A 20,646-nucleotide genomic window follows, 5' to 3' on the forward strand; every position below is an offset into this window, starting at 1 on the left:
GAAGCACCACAACATACATCCTACACTTTGTCAAAAGAGTAATTTTCACCCAAAATCATTGTAAATTTGCATGACAGCAGAAAGGTGAATTTGGAAACAGGCAACAGAAGGCTCTGAGGCTTGCATGCCTCAAACAGCACATGGCTTCACTCATTTTGTAACACTAGCAACAAAACTTTGGTAAGCCAGTCACCGACAGAAATGCTTTTTCTGCCTTTTAAGCATCAGTTAACTCTGACAAACTCACACACAAGCATATTAGATACTCATTCTCCACATGCATTCTCACAACTCCCTTTGAGAAAACTACTCACAGAAATAATTTCATGTTAACAGTAAGTGGAAGGAAGACAAAGAGGTTACATACTCCATGTACAGTGCTGGGGGACCAGAGAGCAACTAGCCACAGAGCCCAAAGCCTGTCCTACGGTTCCATATCTTGCTTTACCTGGTCTTCTGGATCCAGAAGCAGGGCTCAACTTCCAATCCCTGTTTTGGTATACAATCTTTCACATCTCAGACAAAACCACAAAGCCGTCTTGCTGAAATTCTCTCAAAAGGCAAGTTAGAAACGTCACGGGATTAGGAAGCGATCAATGAGAGCTGTGGCAAAGCAACAATTTACCCAGCAGGGCCGTCTTGACAAAAATCAGCTCACTGAGGACTTCTCCCTCACCTTTGTGGTTTAGGCTCATCCACCCCCCACTATCTCAGCCTCTGAGCGCTAGCAGTCAGAGACCCTATCCCATCCAAAGGCCCCAGGGGGACTCAAAACCCCTGCACTCCACACAGCGCTGGGCTCCCAACGCTCGGCACACAGATGTCGCTGCTTAAGGAAAGCTCAAAACCACATACCTTGTAGCGCTGCACACACTCACCAGGAAGAAGCGACACAGACGACAATTTTCATCTATTCCTTGAGCCTCAAATAATTGAGGAATAAAGACTTTAACTATCACCTCTGGGCATTCTGAAGTAAAACCTCACTCCCAGGAAAAACAAGCTCAGTTCAGGATTAAGCGAACTGAAGTGCCTCACAAGAAGAACGCGGTTGCCTACGGACCAGACTTTTAGGAGCTGCCAAAGCTTACCTCACCTGGCCTCTAGGCTGGCTGTGATCATAAGAGGAAACAAGTCATCTGGTCAGCTGTCTGATGTACACAGAAACAACTGGATTGGATAAAGAAAACAGTTCATTTTTGTAAGAAACAATATATTTTATTTTTTCTGACACCACAGCCCTGGCGAGTGGTTTTGTACCAAATTTAATGGAGGTTACACAGAACGTTTTACGCTGGGGAGGAAAAAAAAATAACCACAAAAAAAATCCTGGATAACTTTTAGCGTCTGTTCCACTCCCACATTAATAAAATCACTTGGGGTTTCTAAGAAAAGGAGAATAGGAAACAGTGAGAGAGACTACTGTAGGATGTAACAGTGTCCAAGTCCAGCCCATTCCTAAAAGTGGGAAGAGTCCCCACGTGAGGAGAGGCTCTTCTAGATTTACTCTCCAAAATAACACAATGTATTGCAGCTGCCATAGGAGGAGACAGAAGAGGGACAGAGAGAGAGAGAGGCCTATTTAATAAAGAGTGGGAGGGAGAGACAGAAGGTGCTGGACAGCACGCCATAATTTGAAAAATATGTCCTTAACTTATTATTTATTTCTTTTAAAAGATTCCCCTCACTGAACTTAAGTTCCTTTTTGTGCTTTTCATTAATACTCTGCTCTGAGGTCGTAGTTTGGTTTTTCTATACATTGGAGTTGAAGGAAAATAGTCCGAAGTTCTGAAGATGGATTCTCCACCTAAAGTAAACAGCCTAGAATCCCATTCTCCTCTCACCCCAAAGACTAAAGTCTCTGCTAAAATCCCTTTTACAATATAGTACAGTACACAAAAAAAAACCCCAAAAATAACCGAGAGTCCTGGGAGAAGCCAGTCCGAAGGACGTAAACATACAGAGAATGGTGCAACTTGTGACAAATGGCAATTCTCAAAATACAGCTACAGATTCTCAAAGCAGGTGCCGTCACGGGATACCCAAGTCCACAAAAATAATTTTTAAAAAATAAATCTTAAAAAAAAACCAACCTGTTAAAATGAATATTTTTTTTTCAGGTAATTCCATACATTCGAGATTTCCCAAAGCGTCCTCTGGTCTCTTTTCACCTATTGCATGGCCAAACTGTACTCCTGAAGCTCCCAAAAAAGCCCTCAGGACTTGGAATCTCATTTTGACAAGGATCGGAACATCCAGTCTTACGGTAGCAGCTTAAAACATCATGTTCCCTGGGTTTCCAGGGCCTTGGCTAAATCCTCCCATGCCAACGTCAGCAGCCATACCTCGGGGCCTCATCTGGGGGGGAATCATGATGTTTTGTTGGGGTCCCATCATGCCCTGCATTGACATCATCATACCAGGTGACCCTACAGGGCCCGGGTGGCTGTACAGCCCCGCGGGGGCTCGGTCCTTGCCCGGGATCATGCCCACGGCAGCCACGGGGTTACTCATGAGCGCAGGCTGGCCGGGCATCGCCGACTGTGCTGGTGACATCATGCGGTGGTGCGGCCCCATCATGCCTTGCTGCAGGAAGGCAGGCGGTCTCATCGGGTTATGACCTGGCATGGACGGAGCCGTCCCAAGAGGGATATCCGGAGTTCCCACTGGGCCAGGGCCCCCCATGCCAGGCAACGTTAGTCCCATCCTCGGGGTCTGCTCTCCTATCATCCCCTGCATGTGGGAGAACCCAGGCCCAGGGCCCTGCGGCTGCTTGCGGCCTGGCACCTCCCCACGAGGGAAATACTGTAGTGTCTGGCTGGGCTTCTCCGACGGGATAATCCTGGACAGGTCAAACTCAGGTATTCCTGTGGCTCCGGGACGGATCACCTCCTGCAGCTCTGGATCGGTGAAAACCGAAGGCATATTGTTTCCGAGAACAGTGAAGGAGTCTGGACCGCCAGGGCCTCCAGTCTTGCAAAGTGCTGGATCTGTCGAACTTTGGGGCAGGTTGGTCGGACGCCCCAGAGGTCCTTCTCCGTGGAAGCCCATTCCCGCTGGGAAGTTGCCTTGTCCACCGCTGGGCCCGTTGTGTGGAAATGGCACCTGCTGCGGAGGCGACTGTACGGGAGGAAATCCCTGGGGGAAGCCCAGGCGTCCTTGAGGTACCATTGGAGACTCCTGGGAACCGTGCCCCATCATCGGGTTGTGTGACATCAGGCCGGGTCCCACGGGGACCCCATGAGGAGGTATATTGGGTCCCATAGCACTTGGAGAGGGCATCTGGTTGTTATGGGAAAGAGGCTGGGTCATTCCCATTGGGCTAAGGGTTGGCATTGGACCCACTGGGTTTGGACCTGAAATTCGAGGATTCTGAGAATTAATGCCCATTCCTAGGGAAGAAATAAGGAATCACATTTAGGTAACAGACAATAATAATCAATAAAGCTGTCAGAGAGCTTTCTGCAAGGTTACCAAGTTCGCATACCCATCCACATCAGTAATGGCTTTGGAAAAATGTTATTTTTATCAGAAAAATTGATGCCACCTGCACAGCTGCCTCCCTGAGTATGTCCCTGCCCCACCAAAAAGCAGCTAAAGCCTGCTCTGTGTCCTGGCTTCAGCTGGGATAGAGTTAATTTTCTTCCTAGTAGCTGCTACAGGGCTATGTTTTGGGTTTATGCTGAAGACAATGTTGATAACACAGGGATGTTTTGGTTATCGCTGAGCAGTGCTTGCACAGCATCAAGGCCATTCCTGCTTCTTACCCTGCCCTACCAGTGAGCAGGCTGGGGCGGGTGGGGGAAGGCCAGGGTGTGCATAAGAAGCTGTGAGGGAGCATGGCCAGGACAGCTGGCCTGAACTAGCCAAAGGGCTGTTCCATCCCCATAGGAGGTCATGCCCAGCAGAGAAATTGGTCAGCAGGTGGGGAGCAACTGCATTGGGCAGCACTTGTCTTTTTCTTGGGTTCTCTTTCTCTTAGATTCTATTATTATACTTTATTCTTCTTACTGTTACTACATTTTATTTTAGCTATTATACTTGATCTTAACAAACAAGTCTTGGTTTTCTTTTCTGACTCCTCTCCCCATCCTACAGGAGATGTGTGAGTGAGTGGCTGCTTGGGGCTTCATTGCTGGCTCGGCTTGAACTACAACACTCTAAGTAGGATCTCAACCCAACCCATACCTTTACTACTTTGCTGGCAGTATAGATGACGTAGGCAGTAACAAACATGTCTGTGGCAAATTATCAGCATATGGACACCTGTCCACTGGGAAGTGACTGAATCTCCCTTCAAAACACAAGCAGTGATAAATAAGGTAACCCTCATAAGACTAGGAGATGACAATCAATGAGGTTACTGAGTTATCATCATGAACTTATTCAATTAGCCAGCTTCTCCAGGTATATTCAGCCACTCTGTTACTGCATGAAACAGACGGCAAAGCTACAGGTAAACTCATCAAGAATTCATTGCTAATTGCCATTCATGAAGCATTCACTCATCGCCTCTTTCAACTATGTTTTTTCAATTGCGTGGAGGGGCTATGGTCTACTTTTGCATTAAATATGTAGGCAGGAACATTAAGCTATCAGTAGTGACTGGATTTCTTGACTAAACAACCTCATCCACAAGACAATTGAAAAGGACAAGTTTTATTTTACTTTTCCTTTAGCTTTCTCGGGTAGTGACCAGGACAGTTTCCCTCAGTCCTGGCTGAAGTTACCTGCCATTACATATTCCCTACATGAAAAGATGTTTTAAGAAAGTACTCTAACACTCTATTCTGTAATGAAGGAAATCCAAAAACCCAGGAAAAGACCAAATGATTCAGTGTCAAAAGAAAACAACTCAAAATACCTGTGAAGCTTCTATGACACTGCCTTAAAACAAGGGAAAAATGGCTTTCTCTGGATAACATGTTCTAAGTCTGACCCTTATTCCCATAAGCACCCTTCATTCAGACAAGTAATTCCAGTCTGCCCAAGTGAAAATCTCTCCTATACATCAGAAAGTGTCTAATATGGAAGACTCTTAAGACACTTTTTGAACAGGGGGAAAAAAAAAAAAAAAGTGTTGCAGGACAATTTCCACCTCCCAGTTTCAGAGAACTGGAAGTACGTTCCTCAAAACCAGCTCATGGCTCTACATTCTTAAAGGTTTTTCCTCTCTCACCATCATAATTAGGCAAAGCTTCCATAAATGTTACCCCCCACCATATTGCCTGATAGCTTGGGCTCATGTTTCTTTGAGTTTCTTACCTGGTACGCTGTTCATAGGTGGCAAGTTTGGGGAGCGTGCTGGAGGGGAGTCATCATCCGAGCTGGCCACAGTTTTGATGGCATCATGATAGAGCGGTGTAGAGCTGGGCATGGCAAATTTGGACATCCTGGACATCATAATGGAGAGGGGATTCTGGGAGAGGGTCGGCTCTGGAGGCATTGTGTAAGGACTGCTAGAGGGAAGATTTCCAGGGAGAGTCACAGGAGCAGACTGGCTGACCGTGGAAGGAGGTGGACCACCTTAGGGAAAAAAAAAGAAAAAGAGAGAAAGAAAAAGATTATTTTTTTCTCGTTCTTACCAGTTTTTCCTTAAATCCCACCCTTTTCCTCTAAAAATCTCAAGAACTAGAAAACCGTTTTATTTCAAGAGACCACCCGGATAATGCAGTCAATGCCTCTGAAACAATCAGAAAAACAGGCCTAATGCTCAGGATGGTTAACATTTCTTATCCTGGATTCTACGCTTCTACTGGAACTTTTGTACATCTCTACAAATCTACATGAAGAATTATCACATAAATCTCAAAAATCCTACTGTTAAGCTTCCACACGCTGCTGACAGCCTTAGGTACCAGGTCCAGCCATAAAAATAAAAAATCTATAGTCAATGAATTGTTCCTTCACCAACTGCCAACTGTAACCCCTTTCCTTTTTTCTTTGGGAGGCATCAAACAAGCACAAAAGACATAATGAAAGCTGTAGCAGATATTATGCCGAGACATGTAAGCAGATTTCTGACAAGATGCATCAGCAGCTACAAGTAAAACTCCCAGTTTATGTTTTGTTTCAGGTTTTATATACACATATTTACTGCTCATTCCAGTTAAAGAAGCCTTCTCTTCAACTACTAGCTTAACATCCTTTTCTGTCCCAAAACTAGAAATAACTTCACTGAACTTCCAATCTCCTTTGTTTTTCACCAATGAATTTCATGCCACTCAGATCACAAACGAAGGAAAGATGCTAAACTGAAGTTGAACTGCCAATGAAAACTCCCTGCGTGTTCTTTAGCCCCTTCCCAGAAACAGGAAACAAGAATAGAGAACAGAGGATCCAAAAAAAAAATGTGGTTTTGAAATGCCAAAACATTTATGCTTTCGAAGAGCTGCATGTAAAAGCATTCATGAAGCATATCTGACACAGACTGAAGCACTTGATTCTGACTTGTGAGCACTTGGACTCACGCTGGGCACCCACAACAGACACTAACATCCAGGCTCCCTTCCCAAGCAGAGAGGCCCAGTCAGGAACCCCCACAACTGGTGCAAGGGGTTACTCTCCCTGACACTGGTGCCCGCTGCCCTGGCCAGCACCTCCGGGTTTCTGCTGTTACCCGCAGCAGCAGCACTAGAGGGCAACGTGGGTAAACGGCTCCAGCACAGAGACCTTCCGCACGTGAAGGCAGCCCGGGACTGTGGCACTGGCAACCTGGATGGAGGCTCTGGGAACAGGAAGGAGCAGGCAGCGGCACGCTGGAGACGTTCAGCAGTGGATAAGGTACCCTGCACCCCCGAGGTCCCTGCCATGGCACAGATCCAGTGTGCTACCAAATACTATATATTGGTGGTGGTTAGCTCTCTCCAAAACATTTGAAGCCTGAACAAATATTTGCACACCTCCCTGTCTGTGGTGGTCAATCTAGAAAACACTAACCGTACCTGAAATGTAGCTAGATACACAACTGCCTGAGTATGCTCAGTCTGTCTTTGTAGGAGCCTTTTATCTCAAAGCATTTTCAGAACATCAGCAGGATGACCACCAAGCTACAACCACCCAGAGCTAAGGCTGAAGAGCAAAAAATCTCTCCGAGGAGGGATTTCTCACAATACTTCACATCTTTTCACACCTCTCGACATCATCCTTTTCACTTTTATGTCCTTGGAGTGACCAGCCCTCACCTCAAAACATAGGAAGCACAGTGCAAACTTACAAACAAAACAAGAGGAAAAGCACTCGCACTCCACTCACCAGACTCCCTCTAGCTTCTGCCACCCTGCAAGAAACCTCCTCCCTCCCCCTGCTGCACACCTCAGGGTAAGCTGATACAAACTCAAGAGCCAAACCTGGCTAGCAGAGGCAGCACTCACCCGATTCCACACTCCCCAGCATGGCTGGAGAAGACATGGTGAGAGACGCTTTGTGGTTTGGGGGAATCCCAGGGCTCTGCAAAGGAGGCTTTGGAGATGAAGTCCATCCAGGAGAAGGTGCAGGGAGAGACGGAGACTTGAGGTGGACAGGAGAAGCAGCAGCAGACCCCAAGACAGGAGGGGACTTAATGGAGGCAGCAGCAGCTGCGGCAGTGGGGCCCGCAAGCATTCCTGCCAGCTGGGAGGGTGTCTGAGGGGACTTGAGGTTCCCCGAGGGAGACCCCATCATGGGAGACTGGACCTGGCGCATCGTGGGGGACTTGAGAGGGTTCATTCCTGGCGAATGCACCTGACCGGCTGCAGAGATATCCAAGGGCTTGCGGCCGAGGCTGCGCTGTGCAGGAGGAGCAGTGTTGAGGCTATTAGGGTTACTGGTGGGATTGAGAGGTAGTGGCGGCATGTGACTGAGCCGGTTGTTAGTCCTTTGGTCAGGCCCGATCTGTTCTCTGATATTTCGGAGACCGACTCCTGGGCCCTGAGACATAGGAAGGAAAGGCCTGGGACCCATGCCATACTCCTGCTGCGGGTGCTCCCCGAACGGCAGCGGCACCATTTTCTGCTGAGAGGAGAGCATCTCCGAGACACCGGGGCGCAGCTTCATCATCTCTTCCGGCCCAACTCCTGCCTCCCTCAGCTTCTGTGGGACCAGGGGTGGGTTGGAGCCCATGCTGACATTCATGCCCATGTCCCCCTTCATGGTGCCAGGGCCCATCCCAAACTCCAGCTCCCTGCTGGAGGCCATTTGTGGGGGTATTCCTTTCGGAAATTCCCCTCTGGAAGGGCTCATAGGCCCTTCCACCGGCATGCGAGGGAAGATGGGGTTGTTCCCAGGCTCCATGTGTCTCTGGGAGGGCATCATTCTGTTCATCTCCATGCCGGGCCTGATGCCTTCCATGTTTAGGCCAGAAGGGAGGCCCATCTGTTTCTCAGCCAGCTGCTGCTGATAGAGCTCTTCAGGCAGGCCCTGCGGATTAGGGAACCGCTCCCCTCGGCCAGGGCCACTGAAGACGCCCTGGCCAGGAGGGAAGTTTCGGCCATCTGGGATTTTTGGCACATCATCTGGCCAACTGACTCCTGAAAGCCCAGGTCGAGAGGCAGGATTCGGGACGCTGGGGCCCTCCATGTCAGGGTTCATCATTCCTGCAAAACCAGGCAGGCGCATCTGGCTCCCAGGCACGTTGGGATGTGGGGCCATGCCCCTGGGGGGCAGAGAGTGTGACATGTTCATGCCTTCAGGGAAGGGCTCTGGACCCCCAGGTCCCCAGCCCTCCCCAGGGGTCATCTGGTAGGGAGGGGGAGGGCCGCGGACAACCCCACGAGGCCCATGCTGATGGACCATCATGTCCTGCAGGGAACACTGTTGCACAACCACCTGCTCTTGCTTTCTTCTCTTCTCCTCATAAAACTCCTGCTGCAGCTTGAGCCAGGCCACCTGCTCGGGAGTCATGTGGTCCAGGTGGTCTGGGCCTATTGGTCCTGACTGGGAGTTCATTGGTGGCGGCCCCATTTCATCTGGGGAAAAAGGCATGTCCCTGTGTCCTTGAGGGCCAAATGGAGCCCCTCCATCTGTCCGAGACCCTGACCCTTTGCCTAAACTTTGGGATTGAGCCATCATAGCCTGTATCGGCCCTTCAGGTTTCTTTTGAGGACCATCCAGCACCCCAGCATTTGGGGGTGGGCCCCCGCTTTGCCCTCCCGCAAACTCTTTCTCATCAGGGAAGAGCATGCGCTGTATGTCTCTTAGGGTCTGCAACGAGCGCTCTCGATGCTCCAGCTGCTCCTGGGACAGTCCATCTGGATTTTCCCCCAAACTGGATGGGTCCCCACCAGACACCTGCTGGGGAGGACCTTTGGGATCTGCAGCAGAGCTATTGCTACCTTGGGAAACCGGGCTAACTGCCCGGTTGTTGGGGGTTGAACTCTGCCCAAATCCTTCTGTCTGCAACGGGGTAGAGTTGGCAGGGCTGCCCACAGACATCACTTTGTTTTCCACGCTCGGACTGTCCTGATCTATGGGACACGGGGGGCCAGTGGATTTGGATACCGGCGCTGACACGGGTGGAGTCGGCTGCATTTTGGCATTCTGGGGAGGGTTCTGGTCCTGGGCAGCAGGAGGCTGGGGCTGCGGCAGGGGCTTGGGTTCAGTCCGAAGTGCAGTGATCTGGGGGTTCTGGAAGAGAAAGTCACATGACATCACTCACTCTTCATACAGCCATGTCATGTGATCAGCAGCACAAACAAAATGTCATGTCTCAACCCTACCAGCCCATGCTTTGCAAGGAAGGGTAGGTACCCTTTGTGCAGTGACTACAGAGCAGCACCTTGGCCATGCAGAAACTTATAGTATTCAAGCATTACAGCAGGTACCCCTTGCTTCTAAGCTAGCTCTGCCTGAGCAGTGGGATGGAAATACAATACTCAAACATTGCAAGACTCAGGCTCTTATTTGGATGATATGAGAAATTTATTTGAAAAAGAATTAACAACTGCCTCTCTCCTTTCATCCTAAAACTTATTTCAGAGCGTAAATACTGACCTGTCTCTCTGAAGCACACACACAAGCACATTTACCATTTCCCTTCCCCCTCCACATGCAGGTATTCCCTACCAAGGGTACAGTGTTTCGTTCCGCCTTGCTGTTTGAGATGTTCTGGATATGAAAGGACACAATGGTTTCCACCTGTCCCTTCAGCACAGCTTCTGCAGCCCTGCAAAGATGGACAGACAGATACACATATCCAACTGAAGCTAATACTCATTTTTTCTTATCTGGTCTCCCTTATATTCTTCACCTGGCAGAAGTGAGAAAGACTTAACCATGCACATTTTACTCTTGATGAGTAGCAAAAGAAAAGTGCTTACATCTACAAACCCGGTGTTCTGGGGTCATGTCCCAGTTTAAACTATCCTGGCTGCTACTCACTGCATGGATTGCAAAACAACATCTACCAGCATTGCCAAAAAAAAAACCCAAAAAACCACCAACCAAAAAAAAAACCCACCAAAAAAACAGAACAAGAAAATCCAAACCACCCCACAACTGGGAGGAATAAACAACCACTTTTCAGGGGGCAAGAGGTAGTGACATTTTCCACTCCAGTCCCTTCAACATCCCCAAAACAAGTAATGACTTTTTGCTACAAGAATCCACTTGATGGAGAAAGTGCACTTGAGAATCTCTTAAAAAGGGAGCATAAGTACAAGCCCTGCTGCCTGAAGACATTCAGGCATCTATCTACTTACTTGTTGGCCATCTCAGTAGAAAAGACATAAACCACTTTGGATGGAGTCTTCTGCCCACTTGCTGGCTCCAAAGCGGCAGTCAGGCCATGGGAAGGTGTGGAAGACCTTGGGGCTGAAGCATTTGAAGGAGTCATGGAGTGTGGTGTATGCTGAGACTCCTGGGACTTCACATGATCAGCAGAATTGCAGTCTGGAAGGGTAGAATGAGGAAAAGAGTGGAATCACTACCGTGGGAGCTCTTTGGAAACCATTTCTGGAAACTGATCAGAGCTTTTCCCCTTCTGAAATTTCCCACTTCTCCCTCAAGCACTACTAAAGGCAATTCTCCTATCACATCGGGCATCCTCTCTGTAATACCATGCTGTCCTTCAGGCACCACTAGGAGAAAGCTTATCTTGTCCTTCTCCAAGACAAGTGATAGTCCCCAGAGCTGATCACTTTGAATTCTATAACGGCCACACAGAACAGCAGAAAAACTACACATCAAAATGAACAAATAGAAATATACCTGCATCTAAGGAGAACATTATGTGGAAAACTTTACTCTTTTTCCCTTTAGTCACCTTAGCCAAGTGGCCTAGTAAATGGCCAACAAAGGAAAACGGACAATTGCACACCTAGCCTGTTTTTGCGCTGCCTCTCAGAAGCAATATTGGAGCCAGGAACAGAACACAGAAATCCCAACTCCCTGGCTTGTGTTACCAGTCAGGGTGCTACAGGTTATGTATCTGTGTTGACAAAACAGGCTTGCATATTGTTCAAAACCCCAGTTACAACAGAGCAGTTCCTGAAAGGTCAAAGGCCAGAAGGAAACCAACAGGTTGCATTTGTACTTTCAAATCCTCTGGGGGAGTTTCAGAGTTACAAAGGAACTTTCCCACCAGAGTAAGATCTGCACTTTAACTGAGCGTGAACAGGACGTTTACCAATGCCAGCTCTGACAACCTCTCCTCTTTGTCTGCTCTCAAGACCTTTAGACTCCACTGGCTGGAACTTAGAGAAACATTTATTTGTCTGTGGTTCTCTAACACTTGCAGAGGGATTCTCCATCTCACAGAAGACTCAGACTAATCGTCTGCACTTGCACACAAATCCTAGCAAACATACCTTTGATTTCGGGGTCATCACTAGGAGTCCCAGCTTCTCTCTGCTCAAAGGAGTCTGACGAAATGCTCCTCTCTCTCTTCCCCTTCCCCTTGGCACCATTTCCAGCCCCATTCTTCAGCCCCATGCTCCCACCTGGGCCAGGAAGCACTTTGGGGGGGTGACCTCCACTTTTGGGGTCACAGGGAGAGGGCTGGGATTGGCTGGTGGAGCCCCCTTGTTTGCCCTGGTTGGAAAATTTGGAATCCAGCTGGGGGTTGCCAGATGGGGACATCACTGTAGGGGGACGGACCATCACCTCCTGCTTTGATTTGGGGCTACTAGGGATGGAGCAAAAAGAAAAAGGAAAAAAAGAAGAGTGACAAATCACACCATTGGTTCATTCAACCCTGTAGGAACAGATTAGAGAGAAGCAGAAACAACCGCTGCCACCTTTGCAAGCCAAGACAACTGCTGACAAATAAAAAATGCCTGCAAGCTGAGAGTCATGCAGGTGCTTTTTTGAACATGCCCTGAAAGGGTTATTATCCAAGACGGGATCTCATTGCTCAAGAAGGCACCAGGGCAAGCTACAGACCTGCCAGATCCCAGAAACTGCTGTCACATGAGGACCTACCTCTGGGGCTTCTGTCAATAAAGACAACGGTTTCTATGTGCACAGAGAAGCACCTCACACTAAGACCAGCTCAGAGTAAACAAACAAGGCACAATAAAGTTCACCTCGCCACTCTCATGGACCCCAACTATACACTGTAGCTCCAATACACTCAGAACTCCCCACACACACCCCCTCCCTTGCGCCTCCCTATCCAGTTCCACAGGGAGCACAAGGAAAACCCAGCATTACTGCAGCATTCATCATACATTGGGGCGAGCTGCCAGGAAAACACAAACCTCTGACCGTGAAAACAATTAAACCAGCTACAACCTGCCTCTGAATAAGCAAAGAGAAGGATACTGACTCCCTGCACACTCCTGCAAAATGGGGCAGATGAAGCTGCTTTAATCTACCAAAGGAGAGTCTTTCCTTCCCTTTTCCATTCAGCAAATTGCATCCTAAAAATATTTTGCTCCTCTAGGCTTTAGACGTATATTAGTCACCCCTTCCTCCTCACCCTCCAGTTACTCCATTGCTGTCAGATCTCCTGCCTTGTGTTTTCTCATTGTCACTACCACTTCCAAAAGGCAGCACTCGTTAGCACCCTCACTGTGGGACTCACACAGACGTTTCCTCTTTTGGACAGATATCTGACTCAGAATAATTCCTTCTGAATTAAGCTCCAAATGACCTATAGGAGTAAATAATCAAACTCGAGAATGCTGTCAATCAGAACACTGTTCTGGACACTGCTTTGCTTCCATATTTTTCTCCTTCCAAATTAGCAGAGGAGAGTTCTGACCTGCTGCACTGGCAGGTGAATGATGCAGAGGATCTCGGTGCACAGCTGATCAGTTCTCTAGGCTGTGCAGGCCAGTAATACAGGCAGAAGTGTTTTGTGTGAACGTACAGAGAGACCTGCTGCTGCTCAACTATTCCTCAGGGAAACAGAAAGGGGGAAGAAAAAAAACAAAACAACAAAGTGGATAGAAAACGGCATGTTTTCTCTCCTACAGCCTATTCAGACACCTGATGGAAGGTATGAGGAATGGAGAATCTGCACCTCATGGGTTTACAGCTTTCTGCTCATCCAGAGCTGAGCAAACCTGAAGGCTTGTCAGCACTGTGCAGACAGTGCTCAAGTACTCGGCAGGTACAAAGGGAGCACAAAGGAAGACCACATGCACCAACTAATGCTGCAGCAGAGCAGGGAGACGATCATGCACCAATCCAGAGCAGCTGACTGCAGGCTCTTCTCCTTACCTCTGTGTGTTGCCTGACGGGGAGTTCCTCACTTTGGGGTTACTGGAATGCATTGACAGAAATCCTGAGCTCACAGTCTCACACGCATGCAGATGGACTCTCGTCAAGTTCCTCTGGGGAGTGTGCCGCCAGAGGCAGCGTCGAAGCACTTTCTGCCACCTGCTTCTCTCAATGCTGGCTGTCTGCTTGCCTTTTTTCTCTTTGCTCCTCTCTGGTTTTGCACTGGGCGCTTCCCTCCTGCAGCTCCAGCATTCTCTAGACGCGTGCCTCCTGCTGCCCAGGGGAAGTCTCGCATCTCCAGGGCACGCTGTTAAAACCACCCCACAAAAAGAGAACAGAAAACCAGTGAGGAACTTCCCAAGCTGGTGTGAAGCAGTAAATGGCTATTTCCTACGCCCTTTACTGAGAAGATACTGGAGAATAGCTTTCAGATGGCTCAGCACACCTCTGCATTTCAAACCAGAGGCAGCCCTGGCTGGCCATTTAGTTTACAGGCAGCGAGGCCATCTTCCCTTCATCTGAAGCAAATCACTCTGGAATCAACAAAACAACTTGTATCTGGACACTTTGATTCTGCATCTGTGCTCAGCCTGAAGACACCTCACAGCAAGTCAGTAGGAAGCCAAAACACAAATCCCTGACATGACTTAGCTAGCCAGAATCCCCCTGTGAATGACCGTAATCTGATATTTCTTAAGAACATAAACTCCTCTCAAATCTTTTGTCTCCTTGGTCCAATATAACTAGACATATGTTCAATGATGTGTGCTAAGGGTTGCACAAAGGGAGGAAAATAAAATAAAATGCCTTCCTGACCACCTGTAAGCAGCCAGCTATGCTGTGATTACTCTGAAAATACCAGCAGTTAGTCACTCATCGTATCTATTAAAAAGGCCAAAAGATCACTAGAGAACTACCCCTATAAATTTGCTCAGCAACACTATACAGGCTATTAAGGCTTTTTAGAAAAAAAAAAAAAAAGCACCTTTTCATCTTCTTTCTAAGAAACAATATGCATGACACAGGCAATAAGGCACATAAAACCGTTTCTGGAGGAGGAAACGGTTGAACATTACTGTTTATGTTCTTTGGGCTAAATTATTTTGGAACAAATTTCTGTCTTGTTTATGTTTTAACAAAATCTCTCCTGTTCATCTCACCTACTCAGATGCAAATCTGCTTAATTTAGAATCTGACCAAGATTTATTGTTAATGTATTAAGCATTGCTGGTTAAATATTATTCAAATGTAAATACTCCCAGTATTCCTTCTCAGCACCAAAGAAGCAGTTTCTTCCTGTGTATATCAATTGAAACAAAATAAATCTCACCAGACAGGGCGTATCTTGAATTTTATGAAGAAACTACTTTTCAACTTGTATTTAGAAAACAAAAATTGGTTTACGTCACACCAGAGGATTAAGAAATGTGGGCACAATGTGATCACTTCTGGCCAAGGAGAGTTATCAGCAACCTGTAGTATTGGGCACCATGCTTTTCCAGTTCCCCAAATTGATTCTTTTGCAAGGTTGTGTCATTACACTTTTCTTTGTACTGCTGTACTTTAACAGTGCTCCACACTTCAGCTGTTCCATGAAGTTCCATATCATCTCCAAAAATCCTCTTTTCTACCATGTCTCCTTCAGGAGCCACAGAAATCACCCTGCTCCCTTTTCTCACATGCATTGTGCTGCACAAACCCATTAACATGGGGAATGAGTCTGCAATAAAGGTCTCATCTTTAATGCCGCCTATTAGGCATAAGATGAACTCCACTCTGAGCCACACATTCTGCAAGATCTTTATGCCCCTCTGGTGCTATCAGCTGGTTATCCCACTGATTTTGAGAACCATGTTGGAGCTACTCTACTACTATTGTTACTACTATCATGCCATAACTGTAGCTGGTGCTATACAGATACATTAGAGAGAACATCTTTGCAAGTATCTAAACCATCCTTGCATGCAAATTTGGCTTCCATGTCTGTTTTGACAACAAAATCATGACCTTATCAACAAAACCCAACCCTAATTTTCAGAAGAGATTTTTCAGGAGAGATTTACACATCTATGAAAGTCAATGGAATTCTGTGATACTTTGGGGTCCTCACTTAAGGTGAAAGTATGACTAAAAATACTGTAAATTTCAGGTAAAAAAGAAAAAAGGAACAATAGCATTAAAGTGACCAGAGCTCAATGCTAAAAGCAGGATTTAGATGTCAGTGGGATGAAGTTGTTTCATCCTCTGCTTTTCCACTTTTGATATTTATGCGTTATCTTGTTACCTTTTATGATACAATGTGAATTTTCTCAGACTCCCAGTCTTGCACAGTGCAATGAGAAAACACGAAGAATGGAATCAGGATCACACTGGCTGCACACTATTTCCAACATCACTAAACTTTCAAATACTTCATGGTGGGGGGGAATAACCCTCCAATTTTTTAACTCCATTTTTATTATCCTATGTACACATATCTTCCATCTATTAGAATTGATGTGCTCTGCAAGGGAACTGTATTTTCCAATCTCGGCTTAAATTTCTTCTTACTAGAGAGAGCTATAAAGGATACATCAATATATTCATCGGTGGTTCAACAGCCACTCAACTTCCTTGGCTTCTCATTTCTGCACACTGGGAACGTACCACCTTTTATAATACGAAATTGAATGCCTTACAATTTTTCTAAATGCACTTCTAACATATGTATGTCCAAGAATCTAGGGTTCAATAATGGAAAAGCACTATAGAAATGTATTTTTGCAGCTGAAGTCTGCCTGCCATAGCAAAACCCTTAGCATTGCTCTAAAATTAGAGCTAGGGTCACTGACAGTGAATGGTCAAGCCAATTTTCAAGACATTGGCAAGCTACATCCAATGCCCTGTTTTCAAGGTTGCTTGAAGGTATGTCAGACAATGGTTGCAGGGAAAAGGGATGGTTCAACTGGCTACTCATTCTCACCACCTCTCTCCTGACCAGATTAGGGAAAGATCTGAATGGGAACTAACCCAAGGGAAACAGCAGAAATCACTATTCAGCTGGATTAGTGCCGCCTTCTGCTTGATCACATAACCACATCAGTGCCACTGCAAGCTCAAAGAAGGAGGTGAGAACAGGTGAAAAATAGCCTCACCTGCTTGGTTGCAGCTTACAATCTGGACAGCTTAAAATTACTTGAAACCTCAGAGGCAAAGGAGAGGGACCCACATTTGTGGAGATGTGACAGGTCCTTGCCTTTCCAACAAGTAGCTTACCAAGCAAGACCCCTGGTGTCACGACACAGCAGTACTCATTGTAGAGGCCATGAGTTGTGAACCATTAGTCTCACAAGAAAAGATCACCTGGAAAAAGAAGAGAGAGGAAGAGCTTCACCAACATGAATGCACATCCAAGCTGTGTGTCCCTCCCATGCATACAGCCACAGAAGCCAAGAAATCAAAACTTGCTTTGAATCAATGATAAGTGAGAGCCTCTGATCAGACTGGCAAAAGTTGTCAGCACCAGAAAAGCCACCATCAGATTGGAAGAGTCTGAAGATACATGCTGTACACAGAGGAAAAATAGATCAGATCTGCTTTAGCACTCCCACATTTGAGCTAGCTGCATTCCCATGAGCTCATTTTTTTGAGAAGCTGGTGTAAAACTTGGACACATAACCTCCCCTTCTCTGCATCCACTTCTCTTCAAAGTCTCACCTTCCCCTCACTGTGAGCACAGCAACTTCTGCCAAACCCCTGTGCCTGACGTATACAACCTCCTCCACAGCAAGACAACACATAAATAAAAAACATCAAACATCAGGTAACGCCAGGCAATTGCCCGGTCACATCTAGGGAAAAACCAGGCAGGTCTGAGAGGGAAGAGGCGCCGTCTACTGTTTTAGCAGCTCCTGCTTCACATCATTGTGCTACACTACAGGGAGAAGGGAATCCAACTGTGTACCTTCCCAAGACATACTGCAAGCTTGTTCCAAGACAGAGGGGCTAGTCCCACCTTGAACTATGGTCATTTCCTACAGGTCCAAAAGAGTTCATGGCCCAAGAACTGATCAGCCACACCTTCAGCAATGGAGATAAACCTGCATCGATTCATGTTCACTCACATGCCAAACCAAGTTTAAGTGCCTGAAAGTTCTATAACACAAGAAAAAGTGAATGCTGAGGCACAGCTTAATGGTCAGCAAAGAACAACAGGGCAGCTAGCCGACAGCTTCTCCCTCATCCACTGTGAAAACTGGAGAGGCTGCAAGAACTGTATGAATCCAGACAACATTCACACTGTTGGTGCCAGCACGGTCTCTTAGAGCACTCTCAGCTATTTACACAGCACGGACAGCCTTGCAGTTAAAGTACAACTGCAAACTGAAAGCACTACCAGAGGTTTTTTGTGTAATCCCAACACATTTTGCTGACCAGATCTCTCAACAGGAACACAGGAGCAGTTGCGAGGCTTAATTAGTTACGCATTGTGAAACTGTGCATATTTTCTTCCCTCCAACACTCTCCAACTATTATCTACTGCAGCTTCACCTTAATAATGTAGCAATGCACTGCCATGTAATCTACTTCAACAAAACTGAACTACAAAGCTAGTCCCAAACAATGCAGCTACAATCTCCACCCAGACCAGCCAAATCAAACAATGAAATCATCAACGCGATAGACCATCCTTATCTAGCCAAGTCACACCTGCAGACAGAAGCTGAAACAAACACCTATCCCAACAAGCTGCTTCATCCAGTAAAACCTACCATAGCAGCACAATCATCCCCGAATCCAATTACCCAGTTGTATCTCCTCTCCCCTTTCTCTCACCCCACCCAAGAAAACAATATAGGCTAAGCCATGTCAGTGCCAATACTGACACACCTCTATCAAAGCAGGAACAGAAATCACCTTTTCCTTTGAAAGGGAAAACATGGCAACACCAACTTGCAATAGGATGGAGAGAACCTATCACAGAAAATTGTCAAGACTCTATTGCTTGAAACGTTCAAGTCCAACTTGGTAGGGCAGACCAAAGCAGGACAGACTTACAGACCACAGCTAGGACTGCCAGAGGCACACAAATGATCAGACACGATCCATCTTTAAGGCTACCCAGACAGTTATCCCAATATAATTCCATCCCCTAGTTCAGTGTCTCTGCTGCGCACTTACATGGTCTTAGCCCACTGATGGCACAAGACAACTTGCCTCACAGCAAATTTAAGTGCAAAAGGGTGAGTTCATGTATACAACCAGCTACCACAGAGCAACTAACAAGACATAAATGCACATCTTAGCTTACCTTTCAGTAACTTATTCATGAATCATTCCTGCACTTCTGTGAACTAACACCCACATTACTGTACTGTAAATAGAAGGAAAAAGACACATCCAAAATAGCTTATTCCCCCTTTATGTCCTTAAACTGCAGAAGCCTGATAGTGACAAGTGGTCAGGTACTTGGCAGCGTACAACATTATGGCTGCTTCAGCAGGAACAGCTGCAGTTACTGACAATTCACTTCAGTCTTTCTCCCTCTTTGAGAAGAAGAATGTGGAGAGATGAAATAAAGGCATACCAAGTAGATAAAAGTATCAAACCTGTGGCCTTACTGTGACACAAAGCATTAAAGGCAAGAAACCTCTTTCTCTATGTACAATAAAGAATACACTTCTTTCTTCCTCACGGACTTTCTGAGACTGTCAGTCTGTGCTGGACTGAGGGTGGCGAGAGCCCAAAGTCAGCATGGAAAAAGAAAAAAGGCTAGAGACCTGCTGCTACAGAAAACAAATGACAACTTTGAACACAAGCTAAGCCAGCACCCTGAACTGTAGCTGTGACAGTGGAAGAGGCAAGAAAAGAGAGAGAGTAGAGTATGAGACTGCTATGGCAAGAGTAGTAGCTTCAGGAGGGACCAAGAACTACAGCAGCAGGAGCTGTTTGGGCAACTGTGCATCCCAACAGCCCCCAGGAAAGAAACCTCTGCATGTGCACCAGTTGAGTCCCTGTGTGGTTCCCCTCAGTGAATCAGCTGGTGCTATTTCAGTGCAATTGTACTGGGAAGAGCACATCTTATTTCTCTGACCCTTATTCAGCCACATAAGAAAGAGAACAGCTGCACTGGCAAGAGGCGACTCCACGACATCCCAGACACCCCAAGACCTACTGCTGCTTTTCACCACGTGCTGTACTTACTAGTTTTGTTAAGCATTTGCTTATTTTGCATACTTGTAGATGAACTGCACATGTTACTTTTTAATAAGCTGCTGTTTAATGAAGTACTTGATTACACAGCTCATTGATAAAGACTGCAACTGGGAAACAAAAAGGATGCAGGAAGTGTTATTCAATGCTTTTATTGAACCATCAGACTCCCTTAAGATCATATAAAAGTAAAAGCAAATAGATAAATTGACATGACTATTCTACACCCCCACACATCTCCCCAAGACGCTTGATACAGGGACACAGGACACTCTTTGATCCCCTGGACCAGTCCCAGTTTCTAGATATGGCCTCCACTATGGGCTTTAACTACATCTTTAAGTCTGCCCCTACTTCTTAGTGAAAGCTGTCTTCCTCATCCTTTTCCATAAATGCATAAACCATGTGCTTGCAATACAACTAGTTTTGGATCTATCAGCATTCAAAGAGATTTGTCAAAAATGCTGCCTCACTGGCTACACACCAGGTATGTGCTGCACCCAGGAAAGTAACTTTAACCAGCCTCCATCTATTCAACTCTATCCCTTCCAGCCATCACTAGCACTTGTGACCCAGCTAAAAACTAACTCCAAATAGGACATGATTGATTTTCAGGAGACAAGCTTCCTGTTTCAACCAGCCAGGTGGCCACATGCTCACTGGTGCTGGCACAAATGAGGCAGCAGTGACTGATAGCACAGGTATGGATAGGTTTAAGCTGGTTGTTCAAACACACTTGCATCCTTCTACTGCCAGGTCCCTCTGCTCTTTTTCTTAAACAAGGACAGAAAACACATTTGATATCTAAAGAAC

General features: G+C 46.5%; 1 protein-coding gene across 10 annotated transcripts in view; it reads right to left on the reverse strand.

Moving 5' to 3' along the window:
- Positions 1-1,234: 1,234 nt before the first annotated feature.
- BCL9 (BCL9 transcription coactivator) overlaps positions 1,235-20,646 on the reverse strand; it is a 31,711-nt gene continuing 12,299 nt past the window's right edge. For 6 of the 10 annotated variants that reach the window (XM_062002765.1, XM_062002777.1, XM_062002749.1 and 3 more), the window contains 8 exons: positions 16,897-16,983; positions 13,642-13,948; positions 11,784-12,100; positions 10,677-10,866; positions 10,042-10,141; positions 7,374-9,603; positions 5,266-5,526; positions 1,235-3,392 (listed from right to left, as the gene is read on the reverse strand). In XM_062002765.1, the coding sequence (XP_061858749.1) occupies positions 2,275-3,392; positions 5,266-5,526; positions 7,374-9,603; positions 10,042-10,141; positions 10,677-10,866; positions 11,784-12,100; positions 13,642-13,694 (4,269 nt within the window). In that variant the 5' untranslated portion in view covers positions 13,695-13,948; positions 16,897-16,983 and the 3' untranslated portion in view covers positions 1,235-2,274. Of the gene's footprint in view, positions 3,393-5,265; positions 5,527-7,373; positions 9,604-10,041; positions 10,142-10,676; positions 10,867-11,783; positions 12,101-13,641; positions 13,949-16,775; positions 16,819-16,896; positions 18,192-20,646 lie in introns of those variants that run through there. The other 4 variants (XM_062002797.1, XM_062002805.1, XM_010209889.2 and 1 more) reach the window with 4 other exon arrangements.

The sequence above is a fragment of the Colius striatus genome, chromosome 1, assembly GCF_028858725.1.
Source record: "Colius striatus isolate bColStr4 chromosome 1, bColStr4.1.hap1, whole genome shotgun sequence".
NCBI classification, from domain to species: domain Eukaryota; kingdom Metazoa; phylum Chordata; class Aves; order Coliiformes; family Coliidae; genus Colius; species Colius striatus.